The following is a 20570-nucleotide window of genomic DNA, read 5'->3' as shown; positions in this document are numbered from 1 at the left end:
TGATATCAAATAAACTGGCTGCATTCTGCCCATGTCCTAAGAACTTGAGTGATACTTAAACATAATGCACTGGGCTGGAGGGATGGCATAGCAGTTAAGGTGTTTGCCTGCAAAGCCAAAGGATCCAGGTTCAATTCCCTAGGACCCATGTTAGCCAGATGCACAATGGGACGCATGCATCTGGAGTTCATTTGTGGTGGCTGGAGGCCCTGGTGCACCCATTCTGTCTCATTCTCTCTCACTCTCATGCTTTCCTCCCCTTTCTGTCAAATAAATAAGTAAAAATATTTAAGCCAGGCGTGGTGGCCAGCGCCTTTAATCCCAGCACAGAGGCAGAGGTAGGAAAATTGCTGTGAGTTGAAGGCCACCCCGAGACTACATACTGAATTCCAGGTCAGCCTGAGCTAGAGTGAGATCCTACCTTGAAAAAAACAAAACAACAACAACAAAATATACATACATACATGTATGTATGTATATTTTCAAAAAAAATAATGCACTACTTTGGCAGAGGAAATGCCAATCAATGTAGCATCACTTCAGGTTGCTATGGAGAAAGCAGGTGTAATTGTTAAGGAAATCAGCACCAAAACCTGTGTTGGGACAATAACAAAGATGTGAGGACAGAACCCCACCCATCCATGTTGTGAAATTCCAAATTCACTTGAAAGAAGAAAGCATAAATTGTAGGGGGTTTCCTCAGGAACTGCTGCCTGGGGAAATATTTCTACAGAATGAGTTTGGAAGACATGCACAGACCTCTGTAGCTATGTCCCATGGGTACCAAGCTTCTTCCTAAAGCAGAACTGGACAGTATTGCCCATATGATAATTGGCTTTGGAAGAATGAACAGTACAAAATGGAGGGTGTTCATGGAATATTTTGCCACAGTTCCAGAGAATCACTGAAGGTAGGCAATGTGAGGCAGGGTCAGAGAGTCCTTGGAAGTAGACAGTGTAAAGCTGTGAAGGGAAATGTCGGCAATAAAAGAACCATAGAATGTCTGCTGAGGAAAGCTGCAGATTTGGGGTGATGCTGTCCAAGCCCTTTGGAGCTCAGATGGTCTCATCAGGAGTCCCATGTGCCAGACATGGAAGATTTGGAGTTTGCTCTGTTTGGTTATAGGTCCTTCTTTAGTCTGATCTTCCCCTGCTATGTCCCCATTCTCCTCCTCCTCCTTTTTGGTTTTGGTTTTGGTTTTTCGAGGTAGGGTCTTACTGTAGCCCAGGGCTGACCTGGAATTAACTATGTAGTCTCAGGGTGGCCTCGAACTCATGGTGATCCTCCTATCTCGGCCTCCTGAGTGCTGGGATTAAAGGCGTTTGCCACCATGCCCAGTTCCATTCTTCCTTTTTGGATTGGAAGTGTTTACTAAGTTTGATGCATGTTGGAAGTATATAACTTGTTTCTTGGTGTTATTGGAGCTCACAGTTACGAATTTGCCTGAGTCGCAGAAGATACTCTGCACTTGTACTTAATGTTAGTCTGAGGACTTTTTAAGTTGAACAGATGTATTTTGCATTGAGATGGCTATGAAGCTCTGGAGACAGTGGGGTGAGGGGATGACTTAAATGTGTGTTTGTGTGTCATGTTGACAAGGGGTGGACTTTAGAATATAAATTTATGGGAGCCAAGCCACACACCAGGTCAGCCTGGGCTAGAGTGAGACCCTACCTTGAAAAACTTAAATAAATAAATGCTACATTTACTTTTGGACTTATTTCTTAGGAAGGTCTCTAGGTGTTTTTCTGTTGTTGTTTTTAATTTATGTGTGTATGTGTGTGTGAGAAAGAGAATGGGTGCACTGGGGCTTCAGCCCCCTGCAAAGGAATTCCAGATGCATGCACCCCCTTGTGCATCTGGCTTGCGTGGGTCCTGGAAAATTGAACCAGGATCCCTTGGCTTTGCAGGCAAGTGCCTTAACTGCTAAGCCATCCCTCCAGCCCCAGTCTCTAGGTTTTTGTTGGTATTGTTTGGATTGTTTGTTTGACTTTGAGACAGAGTCAATATGTACTGCAAACTGGCTCAGAACTTGTGATTCTCCTGCCTCAGCCTCTCCCTACTGTTCTGTGAATGTTGCTAGGTTTGTTGAGAAGAGTGATGTCCCCAGTTAAATATAAGCTGCACAATCTGTCCGAGTAGAAGTTGTACCACAAATACTGAGGGAAAAAAAAATAATATGGTCCTGACAAATTCTAACCATTCTGTACTTTAAGATAGGTGACTTTATCTCAGATTTTTTTTCTTTTTCTTTTTCTTTTTTTTTGAGGTAGGGTTTCACTCTGGCCCAGGCTGACCAGAATTCACTATGAAGTCTCAGGGTGGCCTTGAACTCATGGCAGTCCTACCTCTGCCTTCCGAGTGCTAGGATTAAAAGTGTGTGCCACCACTCCCGGTTTTACATCAGATTTTCTTAGCATGATGTCTGGCCTTTAGAATTTTAGAGTTAGCACCAACAAAAAAGGTATCAGTAGATACTTGGGAAAGCAAGAACTTGGTTTTCTTATGCTGTGATGTTTTGCTTCAAAATGTGGTGTGAGTGGGAGAGAGCCAGAGACTGATTTTTTATTGCCAAAGCCCTATCTGCTTCCTGATGTTGTGATGTTTAAACTTTTGGTGTTTTTCCCCCCAGTCTCTGCTAACAGAATCTGTCAGATACTTTTGAAAACCCAGACTGTCCTTCATAGGCTTGATTCTCCATATTGGTGTGGCTAGCCATGAACTATCCTTTTCTTCTCCCTCTTTTTCCCAGATATCTCCCGGGGCCAATTCAACACCTCTACCTGGCCATCCTAACAAGGTGATTTGTGAGAGGGTGAGACTACAGAGCCTGTTCCCTCTTCTCCCAAGTGATCAGAACACTACCGTTCAAGAGGATGTTCACTTCAAAGCTTTCTTCCAGGTTCTTATATATTTACCCTTTCCCTACACAGGACTGAAAGTCACAGACACATTCTAGCTTGTTTCTAGGAAGGCTTTAAACAAAATTCTCAGTATCTTCTTATTTTCTGTTTTATGGGAGAGTAAGTATTCTTCTTAGAGGACTTCTTCAGTATCTTCAGCCAGCTCTTCTGAAGAACGGGTGTCTCTCTGTCTTGAGCTATTACTATTTGACCACTTTTATTTGTCTTTGGGTCTTAACCATTTTTCACAATCATTCAAGTTCTGTAGCAAAGTAGAAGATTCTCGAATATTTGAAGTGTGTAGAAAGGGGAAAATGAAAGGATTTTTTTTTCAAACCATTACTACTTACTTGCTGAGTCCCAGAGTTTTATAATAATATATGTTGTGAAAGAAAATATGATTATTTACTTTCTGTATCTTTTGGTAGTTACAATTAAATATGATTTAAAATTTTTTAAGAATTTAAGATAAAAACAAAATAAGGTATAGCTAGATTTAAACCATGACTTAGGGTATTAACAGGATCATAGGAATCTGTTCATATGAACCATTGGCTACTAAACTTGATTTGATATTATTAGAGAAACATGTTTTAGTAATGGATATCAGTGTTGTTACTACTACAGAATAAACCAAATCATAGAATTGTTTTTGGGTGATAAGTTTGGTGGCCACGGCATGCATTTGTACATATAAAACCTGAGATACTGTCAGTTTATAACTAAGGGTGGATCTTTCAGGTGGTAGATCATTTTTTGTTTGTATAGGAATGACCGGTTGGGTTCTAGAGCTAGTTTGAAAGCAAAATGCTTAGGACAAATTAAATTTGGTCTGTTATGTCTGGGAAAAGCTGTGTAGGTGATCAAGAACTCTTCATGTCATATTACTTTTGAGATTTGTGCTGAATTGGGTGTTTGTTTTTAGCCCTCTAAGTAAACCTCCCTGTAGGTGAGAAAAACAGGCTCTAAAATGCTTGCTTACCTTGTTACATCCAATTATTGGTACAGCAGGGACTGAAATCTTAACTTCAGTTGTATTGTATTTATTATATCATACTCCCTTTAGATAGTAACCTGTATTTCTGGCTTTTCATTTTGATTTTTGAGACAGGGTCTCACTGTGTTCTCTTACCTGGCCTGAAACTTGTCATGTAAACCAAGCTAGCCGAGAACTCATGATTGATCCAACTGTTTCTGCCTCTCAAAGTGCTGTGAGTGTAGGCTTGAGCTATAATGTCTGGTTCCTTTTGGAAGCAATCCATTTTAAACAGACTCACCTACCTTTCTTCCATTGTTCGTTCGTTCATTCCCCCCCCCCCGTGTGTGTGTGTGTGTGTGTGTGTGTGTGTGTGTGTGTGTGTGTGTGCGCGCGCACGCGTGCACATGTGTTTTACTGGATACTGATAGGGCCTTGCACATGCTAGGCAAACATTCTCCCTCTTTTTCTTTTAATTTAGAAAGGGTCAAACTTGGGCTGGGGCTAGCACTTAAAGGCTCTTGCTTGCAAAGACTACCAGCCTGAGTGCAGTTCCCCAGTATTCACAAAGCTATATGCAAAAGTAACACATGCATCTGTATTTTTTTTTTTAATTTTTTGTGTTAGGGTCTCACACTGGCCCAGGCTGACCTGGAATTCACTGTGTATTCTCAGGGTGGCCACAAACTCACAGCAGTCCTCCTCCTCCTGCCTCCCAAGTGCTGAGATTAATGGCATGTGACACCACACCCGGCTTTTTAATTTGTTTGGTTTTTTTGAGGGTAGGGTCTTTCTGTAGCCCAGGCTGACCTGGAATTCACTATATAGTCTTAGGCTGTCCTCACAGCCATCTTTCTACCTCAACCCCCTGAGTTACTGAGATTAAAGGCATATGCCACTGTTTCTGGGCAAACTTGGTTTTTTCCCCCAAGGTAGGGTCTCACTCTAGCCCAGGCTGGCCTTGGAAGCACAGTGATCCTTTGTCTGGGTTCAAAGGCATGGATGACCACACCTGGCTTTTTAAAACTTTATTAACAACCTCTACATATAGCCAATATACAATTAACATAATCCTCTCCCACCACCCTTCCTTTTCCCCGTCTACTGAATTCCTTTTAAACAAGTCTATTTTGATGTCAACAAAAATATTTTTAATATTTATTGGGGGTGGGGAGAGGCAGATAGAGAGAATGGGTGCACTAGGGCCTCCAGCCACTGCAAATGAACTCCAGAGGCATGTGCCACCTTGTGCATCTGGCTTACATGGGTACTAGGGAATCACACCTGAGTCCTTAGGCTTCACAGGCAAGTGCCTTAACTGTGAAGCCATCTCTCCAGCCCAACAAAACTATTTTTAAGAAAGAAAAGAGCCAGGCATAGTGGCACAGGCCCTTTAATCCCAGCACTTGAGAGACAGAAGTAGGAGGATCACCAGGAGTTCAAGGCCACCATGAGACTACACAGTGAATTCCAAGTCAGCCTGGGCAAGAGCAAGACTCTACCTTGGTGGTGGGTGGGGGGCCCCATTAATCTCACTCTGTAGCCTAGGCTGGCCTTGAATTTAGGATCTTCCAACCTCAGCTTCTCCAACAGCTAGGTTTATAGTGTATCCATTTGAGAGGTGGGGAGAGAGGTAAAAAGAAAGAATGGATGCACCAGGGAGGGCCTCTTGCCACTGCAAACACAGTCCATACATACACATCACTCTGTGCATCTGTGGGCACTAAGAAATGGAACACCAGTCATCTGGCTTTGCAAGCAAGTGCCCTCAACCTCTGAGCTCTCTCTCCAACACCAAGAATCTGTTTTTTTTTTTTAATTTTAAAATATCTTATATACATAAGGTCTAAAATGTAGAACAGAAATATATTTAATAATAAAATGCAGTCCAACTTCAGAAGTTTTTTGAGATAGGGTCTCACTAGCTCAGGCTGGCCTGGAATTCATTATGTAGTCTCAGGATGGCCTTAACTCATGGCGATCTTTACCTCTGCCTCCCGAGTGCTGGGATTAAAGGCGTGCACCACCACGCCCAGCTTCATTACTAATAACTTTTGAAGTTTCACATGCATTCCATGCTATATCCATCTGCTGTCCCACACCTATGCTTCAGGTAAACCAGACTCCATGTTTAATGTCCCTTTGTATGGTTTTACCATATAAAATATACCACATAATATACTTTATTTCTGAACTCACATAAATCAGTCAATCTCTCTGTCCCTCCCTCTCTCTCTCTCTCTCACTCACACACACAGTGCTTCTGAGGTTCATTCACCTTAATGGTAGCTATGTACTTGATGGATTTCACTGCTATTCCATTATATGAGTATAAATAGCTTTAGCTCTTTTGGGGCTAGTTTTTCTGTTTATCACTATTAGTCTGTTATTACAAACCATACTCTAAGAATATTGTTCCTGTTGTATATTTGTGTGTTTCTGGGGGTTGAATCAAGACTTTATTCTTGCTGGATAAGCACTACCACCAAGCTATAGCCACAGTTATATTTCTTGATATATTTTAAATTTTTATGTAAAAGTAATGGCTTTTTGTGTTCTTTGTTCATGGAAGAAGTATAGCTATAGATGCATTTGTATCTCTTTAAAAAAAATCACTTAAGGGCTGGAGAGATGGCTTCACAGTTAAGTGCTTGCCTATAAAGTCTAAGGACCCCTGTTCAAGGCTCGATTTCCTAGGACCCACGTTAGCCAGATGCACAATGGGGTGCACACATCTGGAGTTCATTTGCAGTGGCTGGAAGCCCTGGCATGCCCATTCTCTTTTTCTCCCTCTGCCTCTTTCTCACTCTCAAATAAATAAAGAAAAAAAATTTAAGAAAAAAACACTTAAAATTACATACTAGACTGGGTGTGATAGAACTTGTATTCCTAGTACTTTAAAGACTGGGGAGGAGGATCACCTTGAATTAAGGCAGCTTGGAATGTGTAGTGAATTCTAGGCCAGCCCCTGCTACAAGGTGAGATCCTATCTCAAAAAATTAAAAAATAAATTAGACTCTAGGGGCTGGAGAGATGGATTGGTGATTAAGGCACTTGCCTGCGAAGCTTAAGGACCCATGTTCGATTCCCCAGATCCCACATAAGCCAGACAGACACACAAAGTGGCACACACATCTGGAGTTCAGTTGCAGTAGCTAGGGCCAATTCTCTTCCCCCATTCATTAAAAAGAAATTAGATTCTAAAATGCCTGCTACAGTATTTTTTAAGAATTTTAATGTTGCTGACTTCCCTTCTGTTTTGAAGGAATCAATAAATTGTGATGAACCTGAAATCAATTAAACCAATCAGCTGATTTCAAAAAAAAAATTTTAAATTAAAGTCTAATTAACATACCATAATTAACATTTAGCTTTTTATTGTGTAGGTCTGTGAGTTTTATAAATGTATACAAGGTTAAGAATCACCACTATGTTTCATTAACCCCTTCCCCATTACATTATGTATCTGTGCTTCAACCCCGCCTTAAAATTTTTAAATTAGGGTTTTTATTTTACTTTATGTATTTATTTTTGAGGTAGGGTCTCATTCTAACCCAGGCTGACCTGGAATTTACTATGTAGTCTCAGGCTGCCCTTGAACTCATGGCATTCCTACCTCTGCCTGCAGCAGTCCTACCTCTGCCTGAGGAGTTCTGGGAATAAAGGTGTCTACCACCATGGCTGGCTCAGCAGGATTTTTTGTTTTGTTACATCTTTTTCCCCAAGGTAGGGTCTCTGGCTCAGGCTGACGTGGAATTTACTATGTAGTCGCAAGCTGGCTTTGAATTCATGGCAATCCTCCTACCTCTGCCTCCTAAAAGCTGGGATTAAAGGCATGCACCACCATGCCCACTGGTTTGTTTGTTTGTTTTATGTTTTATTTTCTGATTTTTCGAGGTAGGGTCTCACTCTAGCCCAGGTTGACCTGGAATTCACTATGGAGTCTCAGGGTGGCCTCGAACTCACAGCAATCCTTCTACCTCCGCCTCACGAGTGCTGGGATTAAAGGCGTGCGCCATCACTCCCGGCTTGGTTTTGTTTTTTAAATCAATTCAGTGGTTATGTCTAAAGATAATTTTCTCTTGTAAAATGTAGAGATCTTGAATTTCATAACTGGCATAGTCATTGATTTCTCAGATATTTACTGTATCTGTATTGTTTTGTTTGCTTGGGGTTTTGTTGTTGACCTTTTTTGTTTGGCTTTTTGGGGGATAGGGTCTCTCTAGCCCAGGCCAACATGAAATTCAGTATGTAACCCATGCTGGCCTGGATCTCACAATCATCCTACCTTCACCTTCCATAGTACTGCAACTAAAGGCATGTGACACAATTACTGACTTGCTTGTTTTTTTTGTTTTTTTTTTACACAAGATTATATGTAGTTCAAACTGGCCTTGAGCTTACCCTATTACTGAGGCTGGCATAAAACTCCTTCCTAGGTGGGTGGTAGTGGCACACGCCTTTAATCCCAGCACTTGAGAGACAGAGGTAGGAGGATCGCTGAGAGTTTGAGACCACCCTGAGAGTACATAGTGTATTCCAGGTCAGCCTGGGCTACAGCAAGACCTTACCTCGAAAAACCAAAAACAACAACAAAAACTTCTTTCCTTGTACCTCCACCGCCCCAGTGCAGGGATTGTAGATGTGTGCCAACAATACACTACTCTTAGAGGAAGAACTTTTTTTTTCTCTCCAAAGAAATTCTTGATTTCAAGTTACTCCCTTTTTTACCCCCACTGATTTCATGCTTATACTTCAGTTTCTTTTAATTTTAATTATTTACCTATGATTGGATATAGCTTTAAAATACCATGATAACAGTGACTAGAATCTAGTGCTCTGGGGCTGTGGAGATGGCTCAGAGAGTTAAAGACGTTTCCTTGCAAAGGTGCTGGCACAGGTTCAGTTCCCTAGTTCCCATGTAGTCAGATGCACAAAGCAGAGCAAGTACCTGGAGTTTGTTTGCAGTGGCTAGTGGCTCTGCTACGTCCATTTCTCCCTCCCTGCTTTCAAATAAAAAAATAACTGAAAACGTAAGGATTTGGGAAATGCCCAGTGGGTAAAGTGTTTGCTATACAAACATGGAACTGAATTTGAATCTGATTCACATAAAAAATAGCCAGGCAGAGGGCTGCAGAAATGGCTCAGTGGTTAAAAGCTTATAAAGGCTAATAGCCCATGTTCAATTTCCCAGTGCCCACATAAAGCCAGATACTCCAGAGGCAAAGTGGCACATGTATCTGTACTTTTTTGTGTGTCGGGGGGTTCGAGGTAGGGTCTCTTTCTAGCCCAAGATGACCTGGAATTCACTATGGAGTCTCAGGGTGGTCTTGAACTCACAGTGATCCTCCTACCTCTGCTTTCTGAGTGCTGGGATTAAAGGCGTGCACCACTGCGCCTGGCTGGAAGCTTATTTTTAAAGGACCATTCCTGATGGTGGAGGACCTCTGTCCAGTCTTAGGGAGACCCAGGTTCTTGCCCCACTGGTGGACTGGGGTTGGGTCGAAAACGTCACACATGAATATGGCCTGGCCTGTGAGAGGCTTCCATAATTGTAAACAATATCTCATGATAATTTCCTCCCTCCCCCACTTTCTTTTTAGAAACTCCATTCTCCATCATATCCCCTCCCCCTCTCAATCAGTCCCTCTTTTATTTTGATGTCATCATCTTTTCCTCCTATTACGATGGTCTTATATAGGTAGTGTCAGGCACTGTGAGGTCATGGATATCCAGGCCATTTTGTGTCTGGAGGATCACATTGTAAGGAGTCTTACCCTTCCTTTGGCTCTTATATTCTTTCTGCCACCTCTTCTGCAATGGATCCTGAGCCATGGAAGGTGTGATAGAGGTATTTCAGTGCTGAGCACTCCCTCTGTCACTTCTCAGCATCAGGGTGCCTTCTCAGTCATTCCAAGGTCAGTGCCATCTGAAAAGAGAAGCTGCTCTTACCAAAAGTGAGAGTAGAATTAATATATGGGTATGAACTTTAAGAGAAGTGCTTACTAGGCACTTTGTTGAGTATAGTATATACATTTAGCCAGACAGTAGCAGATGTTACAACCCTAGGGCTCATGACTCCCTGTTTTAGGTTTTCAGTATCAGGGATGTATTCCCTCCCATGGAGCAGGCCTCCAGTCAAATTAGAGAGTGGTTGGTTTCCCCCATGACAGGCATGCCACTATTGCACCCCTTGGCTCATTTGGCCTAGCTGGCCAAATATAAGGCTTGCAGTGTCACTGTTGAGTATCTTCACTGTTGATTTCTCCCATTGAACTGCATGCAGCATGGCTTCTTCCAGCTTTCTGTCAGCTGTTCTACATGGGGGAGGTTTTTAGCTCAGCTCCAACAGGACTTCTCAGTGACTTTGCAGCCTAAGTATGTGGAGTCTTCAGCAATAGGGTCTTATGATCTATTCTAATTGGGAAACCAAGGGCCTTGGCAGTGGCCTGTTATGTTTTGGGGTCCTCAGGTTCCTCCCTGGCCAACAACTCACTGGAAAGTATCTCATTCCTGACACTGAAAGTTTTCTAGTAACATCTGTAATTTTATTGTGCCAGTAACAGTGAGAAGTGGAATCAGGTGAATACAGAAGCTCAAGGGCAGCTAGTGTTGTATTCCCAGCGACAAAACAATGTAGACCTGATGACAAGGTGGAAGACTAGGACCAATGCCAGAGGTGGTCCTCCAACCTCTCCACATAATGCTGTGGCATATGCACACACATTATGCATCCACATACATGCACACACGCACAATAAAAATGTAAAAAGAACTTCAAAACAGAGGAAACCCTGTATATAACATCACTAACTGGTATTGGCCCCCAACTAGACCTTAGAAAACCATTTTATAGCTTATACATTCTGAAGGACTAGCAGTGGTAGACAATAATAGTGAAACAGTATTGTCACACAATATTAGATACCATTTATTATGATGGGATTATTTGTTTCCTTAGGCTTTCATTAAGGAAAAAAGTGTGGGCCATATCAAAAACTGTAAAATTACGGGCTAGAGAGATGTCTCAGTAGTTAAGGTGCTTACCTGCAAAACTTAATTACCTGGTTTTGATTCCCCACTATCCACATAAAGTCAGATGCACAAGGTGGTGTATGTGTCTGAAGCTCATTTTCAGTGGCAGGAAGCCCTGGCACACTCATACTTTCTCTAAAATAAATATGTTAGAAAGACAATTAATTAAAATTGGCTGGGTATGGTGGCTCACACTTTTAATCCCAGCACTTCAGGAGGCCAGAGGTGGCATTGCTATGAGCTGAGTTCGAGGGCAGCCTGGAAGTACATAGTGAACTCCAGGTCAGCCTGGGCTAGAGTGAGACCCTGCCTTAAACCCCCTCCCCCGACCTCTCCCTAAAAATAAAATTATACTGGCTATGGTTATATGTATTTTCTATTATTACTAGTTTGTTTGTTTGTTTGAGGTAGGCTCTCACTGTAGCCCAGGCTGACCAGGAATTCGCATGCAGTCTCAGGGTGGCCTTGAACTCACAGCAACCCTCTTATTACCTCAGCCTCCCAAATGCTATGATTAAAGGTATGTGCCACTATACCTGGCAGTTGGGTATACTTTTAATCACCACTTGAGGCTAAAGCAGGAAGATAAAAATTTGAGACCAGCTTTGGCTACATAGCAAGACCCTGTCTCAAAAAACAAGCAAATGTTTAAGTTTGTTTCTGCTTATATATGGTAACTTTTTAAAATTTTTATTTACTTACTTGCATAGGGGGGTGGCACACCACAGGGTTTTTTTTTCCTGCAAGTGAACTTCGGGTGCATGTACCACTTTGTATCTTGCTTTACGGGTGCTGGGGAATTGAATCAAAACCACTAGGCTTTGCAAGTAAGCTTCTTTAACCACTGAGCCATCTCCCCAACCCTGCTTATGGCAACTTTTGAAGCCATATTTAAAGCTTCTTTTCCACTTCTCATCTACAAAGTAAAAAAAAAAAAAAAAAAAAAAAAAAAATTATAGGAGAAAGTATTATTTTATTTGGCTGAGAGAATGTGTATTGTATAGTGTTCTCTGGGGAACATCAGAGCTCTACCTCAAAAATGAGTCTTGTGGACACTGGACAGTTAAGTTAGCTCAAGTGGCAAAATAAATTGCCTTTAGAAACATGAGGACCTCTATTCAATCCCTGGAACCTACATTAAAAATAGCTAGGCATGGGCTGGAGAGATGGCTTAGTGGGTAAGGCACTTGCCTGCAAAGCCTAAGAACCCAGGTTTGATTCTCTGGGTCCCACGTAAGCCAGATGTACATGGTGGCATATGTGTCTGGAGTTCATTTGCAGCAACTGAAGGTCCTGGTATGCCCACCCATTCTCTCTATATATCTGCCTCCTCTTCTCTTACTCGCTCAAATAAATAAAAAAAAATTTTTTTGACAGCTTCCATAGTTATAGACAATAAACTATGGTAATTCCCTCTCCCCCACTTAGCATTCACAACTCCACTCTCCATCATATCCCCTCCCCCTCTCAATCAGTCTCTTTTATTTTGATGTCATCATCTTTTCCTCCTATTATGATGGTCCTGTGTAGGTAATGTCAGGCACTGCAAGGTCATGGATATTCAGGCCATTTTGTTTCTGGAAGAGCACGTTGTAAAGAGTCCTACCCTTCGTTTGGCTCTTACATTCTTTGTGCCACCTCTTCCACAATGGACTGTAAGCCTTAGAAGGTGTGGTATAAATATTTCGGTGCTGAGCACTCCTCTGTCACTTCATCTCAACACTGTGGTGCCTTCTGAGTCATCCCTAGGTCACCATCATCTGAAAAGAGAAGCTTCTCTAATCAAAATTGAGAGTAGCATTAATACATGGGTATGAACATTACGAGAAGTGTTCACCAGGCAGTTTGGTGAGCATAATATAAACATTTAGCCAAACACCAACAGATGTCATACCCCTAGGACTCATGACTTCCCCTGTCATAGGTTTTCTGTATCAGGCATTTATTCCCTCCTGTGGAGCAGGCCGCCATTCCAGAGAGCAGTTGGTTTCCCCCATAACAGACATGCCACCATTGTACCAGTTGGCTCATTTGGCCTGGCCAAATAGAAGGCTTGTAGTATCCACTGTTGGTTATATTCCTTGGTGATTTCTCTCTCCCATGGAGCTGCATGCAGCATAGCTTTTTCCAGCTTTCTTTCAGCTGATTTACACACAGGTTTTCAGCTCAGCTCCAGCAGGATTTCTAAGTCAGCACAAGTATGTGAAGTCTTCAGCAGTAGGGTCTTACCATCTATTCCTGGAGGGAAAATAAAAAAATAGCTAGGCAGGCTGGAGAGATGGCTTGGTGGTTAAGGCACTTGCCAGCGAAGCCTAAGGACCCATGTTCAGATCTTTCATAAGCCAGATAAAGGTTAGGCAAGCAGGTTGCATATGCCCACTAGGTGGTGCAAGCGTCTGGAGTTCAATTGTAGTGGCTAAGGCCTTGGGGCACCAATTCTCTCATCTTCCTCCCCTTCCCCCCCAAAAAATAAAATTGAAAAATAAACAATAGCTAGGCATGTTAACACACACTTGTAGTTTCATTGCTGGGGAGGAGGACGAGGCTGGCAGATCCTTGGCACTCAGAGTTGTCCCCTGGCTTCCACACACATGCACACAGTCCCATATATGAACATAGACACAAAAGTGAAGATGATGTGCAATAGGACAGTAACTAAGGGCAATATATTCTCCAAGCTTTCATTTAGTTTCAAACATACCATGTATATCTGCATATAGCTTAAGACTTCACCTTGTTGAATACTGAACAAAGTAATGTGTAGAGGTTGTTTTATAAACTATATTGTGATCCCAGTAGGAAATTTCTTACTTTCCTATACTTTGGTTCTTATGTCACAAAATGTAAAAGGGTCTGTCTTGGTTGTCCTTTACTAGCAGATTGTGTTAGGTTTCTAAATGCTTTGACATTTATTTAAGATGGATGACATTCAGTGAGAGTTTGCTATCATTGGGCCATATGCAGTTAATTGTTTTTTTCTTATAGAATAGGAAATAATCCTGTTAATAATTGTTAAGACTTGTAGAGAGTCTAGGAGTTTAAAAGACAGTTGGGGTTCTTAGATTTGCTATGTTTGTTTGTAAGTGTAGGTGAAAGAGCTGAACAACAACTACAGAGAAATTCAGGTTACTAAAAGGACATTATTTAACACCCCCCCCCCATTCTTGCTGCTTCCTTGTTTCATTGGGAAGGAAATCCTTGAGGATGGTTGCAGTCAGAGGCACACTATAGTCATCAGTTTCTTTAACCTACTTCTGTTTGAAGTAAAGTTTGTCTGGTATATATCCCATTTTCAGAGAGAGAGAGGAAGAGAGAGTGTGTGTATGTGTGTAATATTTGTTTTCTTCAGTATTTAATGACTTTACGTAACTTGGTAGAATCAAAGAATATATTACGTTTGCTGCCAAGTTTGTTTTCAGTTCTAATAATATTTTGGTTATAAAATAGTTTAATGTTAATATATTTATAATTTTATACTCATTTTTTCAGATGTCTAATGCTAATTGTAAAACCTACATATCTTCTTGCCTTTTCCTCCTTTTTTTCTTGTTTTTCCTTTTTTTTTGTTTTTGTTTTTGTTTTTTTCAAGGTAGGGTCTCACTCTAGCTCAGGCTGACCTGGAATTCACTATAGAGTCTCAAGGTGGCCTCGAACACATGACGATCCTCCTACTTCTGCCTCCCGAGGGCTGGGATTAAAGGTGTGCACCAGCACGCCCAGCTCTTTTTCTTAATATTTAATAATATTTCAACTCCCTAGGACCCACATAAACCAGATTCACAAGGTGGTGCATACGTCTGGAGTTTGCCATAGCTGGAGGCCCTGGTGCACGTGCTTTTTCTCCCTCACTCTCTTTGTCTCACTCTCAAATAAATGAATAAAAATAAGATTTTTGGGGGCTGGAGAGATGGCTTAGCGGTTAAGCGCTTGCCTGTGAAGCCTAAGGACCCCGGTTCGAGGCTCGGTTCCCCAGGTCCCACGTTAGCCAGATGCACAGGGGGCGCACGCGTCTGGAGTTCGTTTGCAGAGGCTGGAAGCCCTGGCGCGCCCATTCTCTCTCTCTCCCTCTATCTATCTTTCTCTCTGTGTCTGTCTCTCTCAAATAAATAAATAAAAAATAAAAATTTAAAACAATAATAAGTTTTTTTTTGTTTTTTTGTTTTTTTGAGGTAGGGTCTCACTCTGGTCCAGGCTGACCTAGAATTAACTCTGTCATCTCAGGGTGGCCTTGAACTCATGGCAATCCTCCTACCTCTGCCTCCCGAGTGCTGGGATTAAAGGCGTGCGCCACCACGCCTGGCAATAAGATATTTTTTGAAAAAGAAATAGCCATTCTTGGGCCTTCAGGGTTTTTGGAAGACTAGAGAATACAGCTAGCATCTGTGTTTACTTATTTATTTGAGAGAGCAAGAATAAGCACACCAAGGGCTCTTCCCACTAAAGACAAACTCCAGACACATGAGCCATTTTATGCATTTGTTTTACATGGTACTAGGGAATTGAACTTTTTTCAAGCAACTGCTTTTGAACTGCCAAGCCATGCCCTGCGCCTGATGTTTCCAATGTTACAAAAGTTTAAGAATTAGTGACCTCTAGGTAACGAGAGTAGCCCTGCAGTTCAACTCTGCTAACTTCTATGAGTCTTAGTGGTATTTTATATTGATTTAATCTTAGCTTAGATGTTCACAGAGAGCATGAGGTGTAAAACTGAGGAAATGAACCTAGATTTGAATTGTCAGTGGAAAAATCCCTCCTCCAAGTCAAACCAGACCAGAGCAGACCTGTTTCCTTGATGACTTTCTATTCTTCTTCCCTTTTTAAAAATAGTGTTTGAAAGTTTTTCTTTCTTGTGAAAGATCTTAGCCGTGCTTTATCCTTCCTGAGAACATCAGAAAAAAAGCAAATCTTATTTTCTGATTTTCTCCCTATTTCTGAATTCTTGATTTCTTCCATCACCCCAACCAAGTTCAATAAAGCATTTAAAAAATATGTTGTGCATTATTTTTACTTTATTTTTAAATTTTTTTATTATTTATTTATTTATTTGAGAGAGAGAGGAAGAGGCAGATATATATAGAGAATGGATGTGCCAGGGCTGCTGGCCACTGTACTCAAACTCCAGACCCATGTGCCACCCTTGCACTTGGCTTATGTGGGTCCTGGGGAATCGAACCTGGGTCCTTTGACTTTGCATGCAAGTACCTTAACTGCTAAGCCATCTCTCCAGCCCTATTTTTATTTTATATAATGATATTCCTACTTAGTATATCGTTTTTATGAGAACAAATCTTTAAAATTACTTTACCAAAGTTTACAAATAGCTTTATTCACTTTAAAAAGTCATTGTCAGGGGCTGGTGAGATGGCTCAAAGGTTAAAGGCCTGGCGGACTGGGCTCAATTTCCCTATACCCAGACAAAGCCAGATGCACAAAGCGGTGCATGCCATGCTCATTATCAGTAGCAAAATGCTCTGGCAGGCTCGTATATTGAGATTCATTTTTGCTGTTCTTTGCTTATGGAAGGAAGGAGGGAGGGAAGACATCCATGTTAGCCTGGCATGATGGCTCACACCTCTAATCCCAGCCCTTGGAAGGCTGAGGTAGAGGAGGATCACCATGAGTTTGAGGCCAGCCTGAGAAATATGGTATAGACAGGGTGGGTCCAGAACTCCTACTCCAGCCTCTGTAACTTAAGTCTTTGTGGTTGTTTTGTTTCTTTTTAAACCTTGGGATTATAAAGTAATTCCAGGTATAATATATAAATATGTAAAAGCTCATTTTCTAAAAACAAATATTTTTGCTAATACTATTAAGAGAAAATAGAGCCAGTGGTAGAGAGAACATGCTTTCATAGATAGATCAAAATTGTGTTATTTGGTTTTTCCTTCAGACAGGGTCTCATGTATCCTAAGCTACCCTTGAACTTACTGCGTAGTTCCCAAAGACCTGATCCTCTTTGGATTTCAGCATAAGTCCAGGTCCATGTAGCAGTTTGCTTTGTTCCTACCAGTTTAAATACAATCAGTTGCTTTCTTTTCTGAAACATCTTAACACTGTAGTATGTAGCAGTATATACTCATTTGTTAATATTTTGATGTGTTTGTGTTTGCACATACCAGTGCCTTTGCAACTAAAAATACTCTAATGTCCATGTATTTTGAAATTGTGGAACTAGATTGAAGGTGGGAAAGCCTTTTTAGTAAACATGGCCCTATCAGATTTTTTAGTTAATTTGCAATTTGGACAGTTTTGGCGAAACTAATTGGGAAATTTATTTAAATGAGTAATCTTGGAAACTTCATAATGTAATTGAGTTATAATATTAATTTTATTGCTACTAATACCATACTGTGATCTTTGGACATTCGACAGTAATCCCATATTGCTCTTGTACTCTGATTTAGAACTGTTGATCTGGATCAGTTGACTCGATTTACATAAGTTTATTCTGTCCATGTAACTCATTTAAAGAAAAATAAATGCAATAGCCCCAACAGTAGGATGATAAGGAGAGGAGTATGATTTAAAATCAAGTTGAAAACCTACCCAGGAAGAGAACCTACTCCTAAACAAATGGAGTGAGTTCCCAATCAACCTGGGCTAGATTAAGACTCTACTTTAAAATAAAAAAATAAGGGGCTAGGCATGGTGGCATAAGCTTGTAAGGCAGAGGTAGGAGAATTGCTGTGTGTTCAAGGCTAGCATGAAATTACATAGTGAATTCCAGGTCAAACTAGGCTAGAGTGAGGCCCTATCTCAAATAAATAAATAAAATAAATAAAAAGGGCTGGGGAGATGGTTCAGCAGTTAAAGACGCTTGCAAAGCCTGCCAGCCCAGGTTCAGTTCCCCAGTACCCACATAAAGCCAGATGCACAAAGTGGCACATGTGTCCAGAGTACCCATTCTCCCTCCCTCTTGGCAAATAAATAAATAAAAGAAAAATAATAAATATGTTTAAAAGGTGATGAGAGATCGAGGATGATAGTTGATGGCAACCTCTATCCTCCTCATAAACATACATACATGTACACTACACATACACATGCAACAAAAACAAGAACCATTGTATGCCTTATTGTTGCTATCTGACTTCTTATGGTGGTTTTTAAAAATAGTTCATTTTTGCTGGGCGTGTTGGCACACACCTTTAATCCCAGCACTTGGGAGGCAGAAGTAGGAGGATTGCTGTGAGTTTTGAGGCCACTCTGAGACTACAGAGTGAATTCCAGGTCAGCCTGGGCTAGAGGGAGACCCTACCTCAAAAAACTAAACCAAAAAAAAAAATCATGTTTTACTTGATAGCATTTAGTGTGCATTTCACTTGCTCTCCACTCCCACACCTACATTTTTTAATTTAGGATTTTTACATGGGGTTCAGAGTGCATGTATGTCCTCCTTTGTGTTTTTATGGCACATTTTTAAAAGTACCTATTGCATATGAAGCAATGTGAAAGTCTTAGAAGGACTTACTCAGCTGATCAATTTTCTTTTAATTGGCAGAGTGAAGATAGTCCAAGTCCTAAGAGACAGCGCCTCTCTCATTCAGTCTTTGATTATACATCAGCATCACCAGCTCCCTCACCACCAATGCGACCATGGGAGATGACATCAAATAGGCAGCCCCCTTCAGTTCGACCAAACCAACATCACTTCTCAGGGGAACGATGCAACACACCTGCACGCAACAGAAGAAGGTTAGTTGATTACAATTTCTTTCTTTGACTTTTCTTCCATTGGTATAGATTTGTGAGTTTTTAAGACATCAGATCGCATATTTCTTTTTTATTTAAAGCTTAAAAGAAGGAATTAAGGCAAAACTCCAGTGACCTAGAGCTCAAAAGAAGGCAAAGCTGCTGTAAAACAAAAGGGTTGTAAGCAGATAATTCCAGAAGGTGTATTTCTGTTTCATAAACACATCAATACATGTGGACATAAAAATACTAAATTTGGGGGCTGGAGAGATGGCTTAGTGGTTAAGGTGCTTGCCTGCAAAACCTAAGGACCCAGGTTCAGTTCCCCAGTACCCATGTAAGCCAGATGCACAAGGTGACGCATGTATCTGGATTGTTTGCAGTGTTTAAAGGCCTGGCATGCACACCCATTCTTCCTCTCACACTGTGTGCCTCCCTTTCTCTCAAATAAGTATATATGTTTAAAAATATTTTTAAAATACTGTTAACTTATGCTCCTACATTTCAGCTAGAGGAGTTCATTGAGCTCACAGTTACTAGGAAGAGAAATTGAAAGAGGCTAAAGTGATACCTACTTAAGTCAACCAGGCCATTCTATGTAAGTTCAACTATCTTATGCTTTAGGACTAATTGTGAGACTGTGGATGAAGTTCAGAGGTAACTTACTTGCCTAGTACGTGCAAGTCCCTGGGTTCAACTGCCAACATCACAAAGGGGTAGAGAAAGACCTTTTGAGCTAATCTACAATCCTGATTAGTTTAAAAAAAAAAAAAAAGTCCTACTATTCCCAACTAAAAGAAAACTACAAAGATGTGCGTGGTGTCGCACACCTTTAATCCCAGCACTTGGAAGATAGAGGTAAGAGGATCACTGGGAGTTCAAGGCCAGCCTGAGACTACATAGTGAAATCCAGGGCAGCCTGAGCTAGAGTGAGACCCTGCCTCAAAAAAACAAAAACCAAAAATGCAGAGATCTTAAAAGTGAGTTAACTCTTTACTCCATTCATGCTTGTTTTTTTCTTCTAAAGCAGTTAGTAGTTTAATAATGTCACTTACAAAATAAGTATGGGGCTTGATCCTTGCATTTCCTCCTTTAGTTGCCTGAAATCATATTTATCTTATCCCAAGGAAATGTGTGTCTAATCGGAGTGAGAGTGAGGTGCCTGTTTCCATATCCAGGATATTGACAATTGAAAGAATAATAATCGTAAGTTAGAATTATAGAACTAGATGATTTTATACCCCCCAGAACTCATGTGTGAAAGCCATAATCCTCAGTATACAACCAATTTGGAAAGGTGGTCTGTAAAGTCAAGTTGAATGAGGTCATGAGGTGGGGGTCTTTATCTAATGGGATCAGTATCCTTGTAAGTAGTGACATCAGCAAGCTCTCTTTGTGCCATGTACAGATAAAGAGAAGGTGGGTGTCGTCTGTAAACTAGTAAGAGCCCTCACCCGAAACTGATCGATGACTCTCAGTCTAAGACTTGGAGCCCCAGAACTTGGAGAGAGTCGGATCCATGTTGTTTTGTTATGACACCCTAAGCAGATTAAATTCACAAAAAATCTTAAAACCACAATTATGTATTCCAAAGAAGACAAAATGAACATGTCTTAACTATGTTAACAGGAAGACTTAAATACCCCAGTACTTCCTGGCATGGTGGCCCATGCCTTTAATACCAGCACTCAGGAGGCAGAGGTAGGATCGCCATTGAGTTTGAGGCCACCCTCAGACTACATAGTGAATTCCAAGTTAGCCTGGGCTAGAGTGAGACCCTACTTTGAAAAACCAGTACTGTATTATCAAGCAATTTTATGGAAATATTTAAGTAAAATGATACATAGCTACCAGGCAAATTATTGTATAGTTGTTAAATTTTACAATAAAGTATTATCACTCCCTAATAAGTGGTTCTTACTCCTATGCTGCCATTCACTTCCTCCTTCCTTCCTAGAAGGAAA

General features: G+C 41.0%; 1 protein-coding gene across 6 annotated transcripts in view; it reads left to right on the top strand.

Annotated features, from left to right (window-relative positions):
• Rnf38 (ring finger protein 38) overlaps window positions 1–20570 on the top strand; it is a 146285-nt gene that overhangs the window by 98107 nt on the left and 27608 nt on the right. For 3 of the 6 annotated variants that reach the window (XM_045153931.1, XM_045153941.1, XM_045153939.1), the window contains one exon: window positions 18416–18609. In XM_045153931.1, coding sequence (XP_045009866.1) covers window positions 18416–18609 — 194 coding nt within the window. Of the gene's footprint in view, window positions 1–2752; window positions 2903–9334; window positions 9351–18415; window positions 18610–20570 lie in introns of those variants that run through there. The other 3 variants (XM_045153928.1, XM_045153954.1, XM_045153950.1) reach the window with 3 other exon arrangements.

The sequence above is a fragment of the Jaculus jaculus genome, chromosome 1, assembly GCF_020740685.1.
Source record: "Jaculus jaculus isolate mJacJac1 chromosome 1, mJacJac1.mat.Y.cur, whole genome shotgun sequence".
In the NCBI taxonomy this organism is placed as follows: domain Eukaryota; kingdom Metazoa; phylum Chordata; class Mammalia; order Rodentia; family Dipodidae; genus Jaculus; species Jaculus jaculus.
The sequence above is the reverse complement of the archived record's forward strand: the minus strand, read 5'-3'. Positions and strand labels throughout refer to the sequence as shown.